Source organism: Python bivittatus, unplaced genomic scaffold, assembly GCF_059951505.1.
Source record: "Python bivittatus isolate LINGU-HERP-01145 unplaced genomic scaffold, Pbiv_v1 ctg000040_np1212, whole genome shotgun sequence".
NCBI classification, from domain to species: domain Eukaryota; kingdom Metazoa; phylum Chordata; class Lepidosauria; order Squamata; family Pythonidae; genus Python; species Python bivittatus.
In genome coordinates this window covers 904167-918256 of record NW_028277032.1, presented here as the reverse complement: position 1 = coordinate 918256, position 14090 = coordinate 904167, and the positions used below count along the sequence as shown (strand labels likewise).

Below are 14090 nucleotides of genomic sequence, written 5' to 3'. Positions count from 1 at the left end.
GGTGGCTGTACCTGCGGCACCCCCTTAAACCAGCCCTGTTGGGAAAAGCTTTCTGGCTGAGATCTTGTAGTTCTGCCACCAGCCACTATAGCTAAGATTAGGTAGACAGGACCCCAACTTCTCTCGGTAGAAGCTGTCACATTTCAGTCTGAACTGGAAACAAGGACCCGAGAACACGCCTCTCAGAGTATTACTAATTATTTATTAGAAGGAAGGGAGGAAATAGAGCACAGTCAGACGTGTAAGATTCTGTGATTATGGCCATTCTCAATAAAAGTAGCATTAGCCTTCTTTTGGAGTTGATTTCCTGGTCTGGTCTACCTGGTGGGGCTGAGATCAGTCTTGCAAGTCTGATTGTGCTGTAACTCCTCCCCCTTATTGTATTTCCGTGAATTAGGGAGGTGTCTGTTTAAGCCTCTTTGGTATATTTTCTGTTTATTGTGGACTTTATGCTTCACCCCACATTGCTTTGGTAACGGATCTTACATATCTCTGTCCAGGTTATCTTCCTTATTCCTACAAAATAGGAGGCTAGGCTAGTAGCTGAACCCAGTTTCTGGGTACCCTTTGTCCCAGGATACTCTCCTCCTCAATAACATAAAGCCAGTGCACTTCCCAATCGCCCTGCACAATAACTGTATAAGCTCCCAAGAATTTCATCTTAGGTGAACAACTTAGGAAACCAAGCCATTGGTGTTTTGGAGGGCTGGCTCGCTCTTATTTCCAGCTACTCCATTGCCACGTGGATGAAAAATATCTCAGATTTTCTCTCTCCTTCCTTCCCCTTCATGGTCTACAGTGTCCGACCAATTGCCCACCTGGACTCAAGGGACCCCAAGGTTTACACGGGTTGAAGGTAAGGATTTCTCTGCTTCCCATCCTATTGTAGCTGCTTGGTTAGTGTTCATAGCCATACTACGGACTTTAGAATCTTGAAAAGTTTCTCTAGGCTAAGCATCCATGGATGCCGGACTGGCTAATCTTAATTAGCTCCCACCTCTGATTCTGCCTGCACTTTCAGTAATACAGATTAATATTTCCTGCTGTTCAAGAATTAGCAGAAAAACCCGGCTATATCATGTAGGAAACAAGCAAGGGGCATTGGTTAATTTTATTAGTATTGTATTGTGCAGGAGACAAAAATCAATGGAACCTTCTCCTTTTCGTGTAACTCTTTCTACCCTCTTTTGCTATTACTAGCCAATGGTCAGTTTCCACTCTGATTATAGGGGCACGGACTCACTTCCGCTGTATTTCTTCTATGATGATGATTGCTGTCCCCAATGCCATTCTGTGATTTGTCTGTTTCTTTGAGTAGAAACTATGCTGGCTTTTAGGTTTCCATCATTCAGTCCTAATTTCCACTCCTTTCAGATGCATTGCAAGGAACACTGCAGAACAGGCCAGCACTAGATATGCCCTCAGTGTTAAAAACATAGAGTAATAGAAAAAAATAACTGTATTTCTTTATTAGCTAGATTTCTATCTTACCCTTCCTCCCAAGAGCTCAAGGAAGCTTATATCATTACGTTAAACAAATACTCTAAATCTTGCAAGATCTCTGTGTTCTTACATGAAAGGATACAAGATTTCAGCCAGCTTTAATCTTGTTTTAAAAAGAGAAGTGGCATTGTGCTGTACTGGGTGATGGGCCCTCCTGCTTGAAAATGTTGCTGATCTTTGCTTTAAAAAATCTGAACCTTTTACATGTGTAGCTCAAGCCATACACCAATGGAAAACTTCTTCACCATTTGCTTGTGAGATGATACCCATTTCTGATTCAGGACACTTCCGTATTGCTAGTGTATACACAAAATAAGAGATAGGTTTTGTTTTGAGTTTGGAAGAAAACAGCCACACCCCAGAATACTCCATCAGAATTTTTCATAGGCTAGGTTCTTAATCCCCAGATTAAGGATTATGTGATGGGGTGTAGATACGAGGAGCAGAGTGATGTGGGAGATCAAGGCTGTCGGGAAGGAGGGGGCGCATTCCTGGAGGGGGGAGGAGGCAAGAGGCAGCTGAGTCCACAACAGAGCATGGGAAGCGAAAGAGGTTCAGGACGGCCACTCCCTAGAATCTCCCAGGGCATATCCACTAGTTGCTGTAGTATAGATTTAGTCTGGCAAGATTCTGTCTATAAGGTGTAAGCTAATAAAGGAACTGGACTGGATAGTTTCATCGTTGTTCTTGGGCTAGGGCCTGACAGATTAACACCATGTCTTTCAGCTAGATGTCTTCTTGTCCCATGGAGGAACCTCTCATCCTTATGATCTGCCTGCTGGTTCCATTGAGGAGGAGGAGGAGGAGGAGGAGGAGGAGGAGGAGGAGGAGGAGAAGGAAGGAAGGAAGGAAGGAAGGAAGGAAGGAAGGAAGGAAGGAAGGAAGGAAGGAAGGAAGGAAGGAAGGAAGGAAGGAAGGAAGGAAGGAAGGAAGGCTTGCAAAAGTATCTTCCAGTAGCTATGTACCAGTTGATTACCATGCCAGCAGGAGGTCTCTGCAAAAAGATCACATGGCTTAGCTTGGACAGCAGCCTATGAAATTGTGGGGAAGGTGCATCAGGGGAAGAATCCCATCAGCCAGCTAGAAGGAAGCCTGACTAAGGAAAGAGCAGCATCCAGAACTGAGGCAAGCAGTAGTGGCAATCAAGGTGGTGACCTTCTGAGAAAACCATGGACCTCTGCTACATTAGCAGGGGGACTGAGGGCTCCTAGAGCTGCATCCTTTCCCCAAGAATGAGATCCAGGAGAGAGCGATTGGTCAGGCACAAGACTGAGGGCAGTTGAAGAAGCAAGATGGCAGGAGGAGGTGGGTGGGTCCATGGTCCCTTAGAAGCCTTCCCTCTCTAGCATGCAAAGCACTAGACAATGGCAATAGCAATGATCTTCTGGCAGCCAGCTCCAGGAGAGAAGCCAGGAAGTGTGAAGTAGTAGCACCCAATCTTCCCTGGCCAGCAATTTTATCTTTATTCCATCAGCAGGATAGTATCAAGACAGGCAAGGAATGCTGGTTATGGGAATCTGATGGGCTTGGCAGGGTCAGCCCTGAGAGCAGGACGTGGGAGGCATGGACTGGACTAATGGCTCCAAGCATTAAGATCAGGGGTTAACAAACTGATAAGCCATTGTTGGGCCCTGTCTACCCAGGCTAGGCATATGAGCCCAGCCACCTTACCTCCTCACCCCAAAGTGATGCTTTTCCCAGAGGACTGTTAGCAACCACCTTTGAGGAACCCTCTCAAAAAGACCACATTTTGAGGTCAGAAGCTAAAGTCACAACACCACCAGCCTTGAAATGAAACTCTTAGAATACGCATATTTTCTTCTGAACTCCAAACACTTGAAATGGGTATTTAAAGGCCAAATCACTTTGCCCGTCCCTAGAAATGAGCCTTCTGTTAAGCTTTCCAATAAACTGGGATCATTTCCTATTTATTAGAAATAAATCTGTGGTTGTAAGATCACCCCGGTCCTAAAGTGACTTGAAACACTGATGTGGAAGCGCTGTCAGCCCTTCAAGATAGACCAGACTAGGAAACCAGAGTTATGAATGCTCATACTATATTTTTTAATAAGGTTACAGTAACATAATTGTGCAAGTGTGAATGTGCTTCCCCCCTTCCTCCCTTTATCTTAGACTTATCTTTAACTAGAGAGGTTCTTGTCTGAGAAGCTTGCTTGGATTACAGTTCTGCCCCCAACTCAGATTTCTTTTATCTGATTGTTGTCTTGGTTGCACCTCTTCCTCCTGTTCCTCAAGGTTGCTCCTACTTCCCCTTACACACTGATGTGCACATCTTGCCCACAAATGCTGCTGTTTTGCTCCTTTCTATGAGGGGATCACTGTGCTGTGCATCGGGCATTGTGTTTCTTTTACCTGACCGTTGTCTTAGTTGCGGCTCTTCCTCTTGTTCCTCAAGGCTATTCCTTCTGCCCATCACAAAGTGCTGATTGACAATTTTTTTGAAACTTTGATTCTCTTTCCTTTTAGGGACACAGAGGCCGATCAGGAGCTGCCGGAGAACCTGGAAGACAGGGCCGGCCGGTGAGAATGGAGAAGCCTTGCCCTCCCTTCATTTTTCTCCTTAACTGATTGAACATTAGCTATGGAAGATTAAGGGGTTTTTTTCAGATCCCGTACTGCTTTCCCACAGCTCTTGGGAGACCACGGCTGTCAGAACTCCTCCCCAGAATTTAGTGCCAGCCGAGCTGGTGGATGAGCGTATGAGAAAGGCAGCATTTCATCCAAGCCAACCAGGATTGCCAATTGAAGAACACTCAATCATGTAGCCCAGGGTTTCTCAACCTTGGCTCCTTTAAGATGTGTGGACTTCAATTCCCCAGCCAGCTGGCTCTACTTGACTGAGAATTTTAGGAGTGGCATAATTCTGACATAACCTGTAGAGCATCGGGAAGATTTTCCAGCAGGGAAACTTAAGCTGGTGTGGTTGTAGTTTACAGTTTAAACAAGCACGCAGGCTGATTTCTAATTCTCTCATTTAAAGCCCATCTCTAAATGTTTGTCCTTTCTGTAGCTTTGATACCTTTCTATTTTTACTTTCTAGGGTCCAATGGGTGATGTGGGCCTGTCTGGAGAACAAGGCATTCCTGGTCCTGCTGTAATGTATTTATTTCTACTTCTTAATCTCACTCCCTTTGTTCCAGGGATTTTATTACTCTTGTGCCATGGACCCTCCTGTAGCCTGATTCCCTTTTTCCAGGCTCCCTCCAAGACTTGATAAGGAAAAACTAGAAATGGAACAAGCTGGAAATGTATTATTTCACTTTAGGAGCCTGAAAAGTCAGCATGATTACCCAATGTTCTGACAACTTCTGACAACTTCATATAAGTTTCCATATATGATCATCTAGACATGGTCATTATTTACAATAGAGGACATATCTCTATAGAAGTAGGTATTGAGACCTCATAAGTCCACGTAATGTAATCTTTATTATATCTTATATGGTTAATACTTTCTATTTTTTAGTTTCTTTCTAGTTAAATGAGGGAAGACACTATATCTAAGTTTGTTTCATAAAAGGGGACCATAGGGAAGATGGTCAGGAACTATTGTCCATGGCAACCAAACCTTGAACGAGAAGCAATGGGTATAAGTTGCAGCTACCTTGATTTCATTTAATTGTAAGGAAAAACTTCTTGGTGGTAAGATCTGTGCAACAGTGGAAGAGTCCAGCTATGGAGTTTGTCGGTTTGCTATTTCTGGAGGTTTTTAGAAGAGGCTGGACACCATCTCTCAAGGATTTTTAATTGGTTTTCCTGCATATTTCCAAGGGTTGGGCTAGATCAGTGTTTTTCAAATGTGGCAACTTTAAGATGTGTGGACTTCAGCTCCCAGAATTCCCCAGCCAGCAAAGCAAAGCTGGCTGGGGAATTCTAGGAGTTGAAGTCCACACATCTTAAAGTTGCCAAGTTTGAGAACCACTGGGCTAGATGATCCTTGTGGTCCCTTCCCCCTGTATAATTCTATCATTGTATAAAATTTCAAAGGAAATAACAAAAGAGAAAATAAGCTTACTGCCTTTAAGACTGAACAGCTTAATTCTTGCTATTTTTATAACTGCTTGGAAAAAAAGTATAAAGTCTTTTGATGTACTAATTCGTAAGTAACAAATCATGCATTTTATGTTGTTAAAGTTGCGTGGTTTGAAGCCTCAGTACTGCATATTTTTAATTTTCCTCCCAAATATTCATTTAACTTGTCCCAAATCATCCAAGATGGCTTGTCTTTTCCTGTACCTTTTGGTTCCTCGTATTTCAGAGGCTATAACATTTACCTGCAGAGGCTGTCCATTTCTACCCAAAGTGGGAACAAGGTTAATTTGAAACAGAGTTTCATCCCTGAACATTGCCTTTTAATTGTCAGGTCATCCATGGCTGCTCCCTGGTGGGAGAAACAGAACTACCCCATCCTCAAGAACCCTTTTTGTTTCAGCTTTCAGGGTTGAGAAAGGGACATTGCTTGTGTTTGTACATTGTTTTAAGCTGTGGTTTTATCAACCATGGTTTGTTGAAGAAAATACAATTGGCCACACCCACAAAGAATACTAAGTGATAAACCATGACTTACTGCAAGGGCTGGGCTCAGTCAGTGCACAAGGTCAACTCACTTTGCCTTTTCCTTGACAAATGGAGCAACTGAGGACTGTCAGGTGTGGCCAGACTTCAAGTCCAAAGCAAATAAAAAGCAGAGTTGAATTTGTGGGTTTGGAATTCTGCTGGGTCACATTGTGCCAATTTTTCATATTACCTGGAAGGTTTTCCACACTTGCGATTTATAAAGAACGTGCACTCAGTTCAATTGATTCATTAGAAGCTCTTGTGCTTTGATGATAACAATGAATTAACAAGCAAGAATGCATTTACTTTTCTTGAGCTGCTGGACATTTGTCCTTTTCAGAAAATGGTGCGAGCTTTAGAACTAATACCATTATTAAGCTAATATCTTAAATGGAGGTACAGGCAGGAAATAGGTAGAGCACATCAGAGAGGAAAAGGGTAGAAGAAACATCTCGGTGTAACGTAGAACAACCAGTTCTGGGCTGCAAATATCCAGGAAAATATCTAGTGGCAGCAAAGAGTTACAATTTCCTGTACGTATCACTTTGCTGCTCCCTAATGATCAACCAGATTTCGCACCCCATGTCAGGTAGCTCTAACCGAATGACTTTCCTACTTCCCCTTTGGATTTTTTAAATTTCCTAGGTGTGATGGAATGTCAAGAGATGTGGAGCTGTTACAAAAATGATATTTTTGGGAAAGTAGGAAGTGGGAGGAGGAAGCTCAGAACAATTCCACCTTGGTTGTGTTAGGTATAAGTTGAAGTAGAGAAAGGCTTTGACAGTCTTTTGAGGTGGATCAGCCCTTTGAAGTAGACAAGGTTAGAAAACAAGAGTCCCAGGTGCCAGCCCTTTGGGGTAGACAAGGTCTGGAGGCAAGAATCGCTAGGAGCCTTGGAAAGCACTTCAATGTGGTTAGGTTATTGTATCAGAATCCTACCTTCCTAGGACTGGGATTTTTTTTATATAAGAGATCCACATTCTTTTGATATTCCATTGCACAACATGACAGGCAAGAGTGTCCACTGGGGGGGAGAGAACTGGGGGGAGTCAAGATGATGGTCATGACTGCACCATCCAAGCCCTCTCCTTTTTTATGCACATTGCGGAGTCCTTGGGGTTCTCTGAGCTTTGGGCACATGGCACATTTTTAAATACCCCTTTGGGGACCCCTTCTGAGCCATGGGTGATAATGGTTTGTGTGATATGATCATCCCTGGTTGCAGATGACATAATCTAACTCTGGTTTATCTTTCTTTCCTAGGGTCCAGAAGGTCCCAGGGGGTACCCAGGAACGGCAGGACCAAAAGGCGAGATGGTAAGTGAATCAAGCATCAGGGGTTTGGGGGTTGATGTTACAGTAACCTGACAGTGGTACCATTTGGGGAGTGGGGATCATAACATTGAGTTTATTGATTAAACATGGATAGCCATGGGCCCCTACATTATTTGACATTTCAAAACAAATATAGTACAATTAGCGTGAATTACAGCTAATATGTGAAGGGCTTTACTGGCACAAAAGCACAGTGCTAAAAAGCATTTGCTCTATCTTAATAATAACGACCAGATTTTAGCCATGGGGAGAACAGAGGATATGACTGTTGTTAACAGGACCAGACTGTCCCATAACACCTTCCTCTGTGTGAATGCACCATCCCAGTTTTGACATTTTGTTTTCTGAAATTCTTGTGTTGCCAGCTAGTTTAGAATTTGCTGGATGGATACCAAGGCAGGAGAACCTTAAAGGAGGTGCCAGGACCCAATCAAACAGCACCGTGCTTATTAAAATTGTCCTCATTAATTACTTATAGCACCATGGGTCCTTCCCAATTGCCGCAGCAAGCCCAAGTGGTAGGGACGGTCTCTGGAATTCAACTCACCAAGGGGTTGCTTTCGTTGGGTGAGTCTTACAGCCCTGCAACCTCTCCTTCCCCCTCCGCCCCCAGAGTTGCTCAGTTTAGGCATCAGCAAAGGAAGGTTACAGATGAATGAGGATTAAGTGTCTAGCGGGCATTGGGCACCTGCTATGACAAAAGAGGGAAATGATTATCTAACTGAGGTTAGAGCAAAACGTTCATTATCTCACAATTTGCTAAGAGTAAATAGGAAGAGCTAGCTGGTCTGAGCAGTCTCTCTTCCAGGTATTAATTAAAAAATGCAGGTCGATCACAGGAGACTCTAACGTGCAAGAGTTTAAGCGTACTGCTTTTCAGGCACATGGTCCCCCACATCCTGGATTCTTTTTCTAGGAAGTGAAGCACAAATATTTAAGAAGACCTCTGTAGTATATTTCAGGGTCTGGAGGAGAGAGCCCAACCCACAAATAGAAGGGATATAACAGCGTGCAATGCAATGCAAGTGATTATTTATCCATCTATTATTCATTGGTTGACTTGGAAACATTTCTAGGCTTCTTTGCTTCAAATAATCCCTAAGCAGTATGCACAATAAAACAGGCGGAAACATCAGACATCATAAATCAATTTCACTACAGCAATATAGAGAAAAAGGTAAAGTTAAAGATTCCCTCGGGTCAAGCTCAGCTGGTGGCTACAGGAGCATTTTCTTGCAGTTTTCTTGGCAATGTTATTTTTAACTTGCTTGTCCTAACCAACAGCCTTTGGGCTCCTAATGGTTTCTTCAAAGATAGCTGGGACCAATTCTGCTTTACTTTCTGAGACCCGCCAAGGTTGCCTAGTGTCTGCAATCTGCTAAGGCAATGAGAAAAATGTAATAAATAGGAAGCATTTATCATGTGATAAATCATGATAAATCATGATTTACCATTTACCATTTATCATGTAATAAATATGATGAAAGAATATGGATAAAAACAATGAAGCAGGTCAGATCCAGGAGCAGCTTGAGTTAAGAGGGATGCCTTGAAGAGTTGTTGAAAAATATCACAGGGGTGATGGGGTTAGCATATGTCAGAGTCTAGGGGAAACAACCAAAACCGACTGCTAATAGTGATTTCCAGGTAAATATCCTGTAAGATTGGTGCCATCATTAAAATGTCCCTTGTCTTAGTGGTTCAACAGGCTTATAATGGGGGAAGTGGTCTTTCAAGTCACCTGATCCCAAAGCAGCATGTCTTGAACATAGTCCTGTAGTATGCAGGTGGTCAGTCTGGTTCCCGGAATCTCAGTAATGCTTTACTAGCACCTAAATCTAGCATGGGGGTCTCTACAAGTGTTGGCCATTACCTCCCATAATTCCCAGCCAGCTCTCTGGAATTTCAGGAATTGAAGTCCCACACATCTGGAAGTGATCAGATTGGAGAAGGCTTGGCTGTTCTGCTCAATAGGGGCCCCCCAGGGCCTACTTGTTTTCCCAATGTACAGCCCCTCACACGCTAATTCTTCTAAATCCAAATCAGTTGCCATGGTGGGACTCCTGTTTCCTGAGAGATAGAGTTGGACTGGAGCGTGAGAACTGCAATCTCTCCTTCCAAGTTGTCTGAGCTTGGAGTTTGCTTTAGAAGCTCGCTGGGTGACTTTGTGCCTGTCACTCCCTCTCAGCTCCACTGAGTTCACCCGGGTAAATATCCAGGAGAGGTTTCCAGGCTTGCATGTCTCAGTAACATCCAATGCAAGGCATGGGGACATCAGGTCACATAAATTGCATCAGTTGGGTGTTAACTTCATAACACTCATGACATCACTTGTCCCCACTTGAAGGTGCCCAGGCTCACAGGAGGGTTGTAGGGAAAATTGGAGAAAGGAAGCTGTGTGCGATCCTTTGAGCTCTAGGAGAAAAAGTGGGATAGAAATTGGATGGATGGAGGGGTAGGTGGGTTAACTAGATAAAGAAATAAATACAAGGCTCCTACTGCCTTCCCAAGGCTGCCTTCCCAGTAAGGATTCCGTGGCCATAGCATAGGTGTCCTCAGGAGGAGGGCAGGGGATCCAATGTGTCGTGGCCAAGACTCCACCCCTTACATGCTGTAATATCGCAATGTGACTCCAAAAGGGTCAGAGCCTACACTGTGACGTCCCAAGATATGCTGTGTCATTTTTGGCATCGCTTTTAGGAAGAGCCACTTGCACCCGTGTCCCCTTTGGGGGGATCAATAGAGTCTGTTGAGTGACATCACAGCCAACCGTGATGGCTAGGCTTGATGGATGGGTTGGAAAAGAGGAAGCACATCCTTCTGATTTGACATTGATGTGTGTGTGTGTGTGTGTTTTTTAGGGTCCTCAAGGTTACAAAGGCATGACCGGGAGCATTGGAGCTGTTGGTCCCTCGGTAACTTCTTTCTCTTTTATGTTCATTTCTGATTTCCTCATTAATTACCCAGCCCCATGTTGGAGCCTTCTGGCACCCAGAAAGGTGGGGGCGGAAGTGTTGGGAGAAGAGAATTCCCTCTCTGGTTTTGCTGGGCAAAGTTCCTTGGATGGGGGGGGCGGGGGGGAAGCAAAATGTGACATTTCCCTTGAAAGAAGCATGGTTGAAGTATGTTTCCCTGTGTTCTGCTAGACTTACTGTAAAGAGGTTGGCTGCCAGGAAGAAGTTCATAGATGGATTCATAAGGGATGCTAAAGGCGCCATGGGACCTGTAACTTTCTCTTTGTCGCTTTCTTTCTGAACTTTGCAAACGTTGACCACTACTTGAAATGCAGGAAATGGAAAGAGAGCTCCTTGCTTGTTCTTCTCTTTGCACCTGAAAGAACAGTGGTCATAATAAATAGCAGCATTTTAATCATATGTTTCCAATGTTCAAAGCATTTTCTACATCTCATCTCACTAAACCTTCTCCCTAGCTTTTCATGTTTGATCTATGCTTTGTAGAATTGATTCTGCCATTTTTCACCATCACCTTTTTAACGGTTTAATAGCTGGTGGGTCTACTGACATGAGCGGTGCCCTGTTTTCATTTCTAAAACCGTTGTTAGTAAGCAGCTTTTGATTACTTTGTTGAAAAGAGACTTTCTGGTAATATGTTCAAACTGCAAACCTGTGATCCTTGGAAGAGCATCTCAGGGAGGGAGGGAGGGAGGGAGGGAGGAAGGAAGGAAGGAAGGAAGGAAGGAAGGAAGGAAGGAAGGAAGGAAGGAAGGAAGGAAGGAAGGAAGGAAGGAAGGAAGGAAGGAGATGGGTGGGTAAGAGGGAGGGAGGGAGGGAGGGAGGGAGGAAGGAAGGAAGGAAGGAAGGAAGGAGATGGGTGGGTAAGAGGGAGGGAGGAAGGAAGGAAGGAAGGAAGGAAGGAAGGAAGGCAGGCAGGCAGGCAGGCAGGCAGGCAGGCAGGCAGGCAGGCAGGCCGGCCGGCCTAATCCTTTCATGGCAGAGTTTTGAATTTGGGGGAGGTGCTTCCCCCTCCAAAAGCTTGCTATGCCGACTTATAAAACCCGATGATCAGCATTTATTACACCCTATCAGAGAATACTGGATGCTTAAGCAATTTTATGATTAAGGTAAGGTTTGAGTGACAGATTTCTTGATTTGCAGCTCTCAAGGTTACAGCACCTGAAATTAACTGGCTGTGTCTCCAGTGCGGCTCACGTCTTAGCCATGCACTTTCTCGCACTTTCAGCATTTAGGAGTAATGTGGCGCCAGATTGCCCGCATTATTCCTCACCTGGTGACTTTTTCAGATGTGCTGGGGTCACTCATGTGAGGAGCCAGGAGCCCAGAGCCCTGCAGCACACGAAGCCCCAGAGAACCCACCCATGCTTAACATTAGCCCAAACTGGTGTGTTATGCAAAGGTAGTCGCTGGGGTTGCAGCTGAGCCGATGAAGCATCTTGAGTGGCTGCAGCCAAAATGGATTTGCTCAGCCTAATCCCACTGCACAAACTCCTTCTTGCATTGTTCTCCCTGTAACCATGATTTAGGGTGAAGAAGGTCCCAGAGGGCCCCCAGGACAAGCTGGTGAGAAGGGAGACATTGTGAGTATTTTAATTTTTTCCCCAAGCATTCCATTAAATCTTTGTAAAGCATGGCTCCGTGCAAGAGGCGCTAATGGCGCTGTATATATTTAATTTATTTTGTTCCTTCCCCATTCCGGGGGGAGGGAAGAAATCACTCCCACCACTCAGTGGGTTGAGGTGTGTGTGAGATGCTCTGGTTGTACCTCCTCCTCCTTTCAAGGAATTTGCAGAAGAGTATTTCTTGGTTGCATTTATTTTTGGAGCCACCTGTTGAAGCTGAAAAAATAGGGTTAGAGTTTCAGAGCTGAGGCTTTCTCAACTTCCCAATCTGGGTCTACAATCCTGGGATGTCCAAGTGGTCTCCCATCCAACAGTTAGCCCAGTCTTATATGTTATTAGCTCTGCTTCTATGTTTCGAGGTCAGCCTTGCACTTAGCTGCCCCAGCCCTGAGCATTATGCGCACATGGAAGATGAATGCCTCATTATCATGAACCTCCATCCAAAGTTAGCCCTCAGGGAGAGGGCAAATACTGCCGAATTCCACAGTTTGGCTTCCATCAATTGTCACTTGCTCTCTTCTGCTGACATCTCTACGTCATCTCTTGAAACTAACTGCTTTTGACACTTTTTTCCTATGTACCCTCCTCCTTCCTTCCCCCTCCTTTGTCCTGATTCTCCATCAAATGATGCTGTAGCTCAGTTCCCACTATCAGCCCCCCATCCCACCACCCTGGCCAAATCTTTCACCTCTTTGGCTGAGTTCAGCCTTCATCAAGGCAAAGATACAAGTCAGTTTATACGGGCATTCGCTGTGGGATTGCTACTCCCCCACCACTGGAACAGGTAGACGAGCTGGAATCCCAAATCTCATCATGAATGGCCCTTCTGAAGTTTTTCCAAATCCCTTTCTGCACACATCCTGTCAGTCCTTCAAGGTAGACCATGTAAGGTTTACCCCGTTCATCTCAGAGAAACTCTCATGACACGTGTGTTCAGCAAAGACGTTTACTCAAGCGTAACGTAAGTAAGTACAGACCAGATTAGGGAACTAGAGTTATGAATGCTCATACTACTTTTATTATAATAACAGAATCCTGCAAGTCTGAAGGTGCTTCCCCCCTCCCTCCCTTTATCTTTGTGAGAACTAGGGAGGGGCTTATCTGAGATACCTTCTCAGGTCACAGTTCTGACCCCAACTCAGATTTCTTTTATCTGACCATTGTCTTGATTGTGGCTCTTCCTCCTGTTCCTCAAGGCTATTCCTGCTTTCCATTTCACCTCCATGCACCCAAATCCTGCTGTTTTGCTCCTTTCTATGAGGGGATCACTGTGCTGCTCCATATTATTGAAGATGAGCATCTTTGGAGAAGGCAGTTGACCTCTCAGCTGAGATTAACATGAGCAGAAAGCTGGTTCTGCATTGCCATCCTGCTTAGGAAATTCCCAGAGCATCTAGGTGGCCTAGTAGGAACAGAATGCTGGCCTAGACAAGCCCTTGGGTTCATCCAGCAGCATTCTTATGGACTTAATGGTGATGCCTGAGGAAGTCTGTCTTTCATGAATGGCAGTTACTGGAGAAGACAGCTAGAAGGGTGCTTACATCCTGTTTGGAAGCTTTCTGGGAGCATCAGGTTGGAATACTGGGCATCAGAGGACATGGACTGAATAATCTTGAAGGCTCTTTTCTGGGGATTGGAATAAGGTCTATTCTGAATCTACCTTCAGCCAGACAGATGCTTCTAATGATGTCTCTGGTTATTAGCAGAATATCACATCTGTCAATAGAAGCTTCATTTAGCCATTAGAACCATTATGTTTCCACAAACACAATTCCCATTTCCTGTACAACACTCAGTTTCTGGGAAGGTCTTGAACTTCAAAGGAACGTGATGGCTTTTGATGGCCTTGATTCGTAAGGCAACCTTTGGTTTTCTCCAAGCTCTGAACTTTGAAGGTGAGCGTTTAGTTGTTTTCCTGGAGTTAGTACTTCTCATGATGGTTGGTATATTAATAGAGCCTTTGCTTTCTTGTTTTTGAGGGTCCTCGTGGCTTCAGGGGTCCTCAGGGAGAAATGGGACCCAAGGGAGCATGGGTAAGTACCCCTTCTGTCCAGCGCGGTGAGATTTGGGAGTAATC

At 44.5% G+C, this 14090-nt stretch overlaps 1 protein-coding gene across 1 annotated transcript in view; it reads left to right on the top strand.

The window, feature by feature from the left end:
• Positions 1 to 14090, top strand: part of COL9A2 (collagen type IX alpha 2 chain) — a 60951-nt gene that overhangs the window by 21098 nt on the left and 25763 nt on the right. Inside the window, exons 11-17 of the mRNA XM_088153377.1 lie at positions 800 to 856; positions 3991 to 4044; positions 4565 to 4618; positions 7345 to 7398; positions 10278 to 10331; positions 11918 to 11971; positions 13993 to 14046. Of these exons, the coding sequence (XP_088009503.1) occupies positions 800 to 856; positions 3991 to 4044; positions 4565 to 4618; positions 7345 to 7398; positions 10278 to 10331; positions 11918 to 11971; positions 13993 to 14046 (381 nt within the window). The remainder of the gene's footprint in view (positions 1 to 799; positions 857 to 3990; positions 4045 to 4564; positions 4619 to 7344; positions 7399 to 10277; positions 10332 to 11917; positions 11972 to 13992; positions 14047 to 14090) is intronic.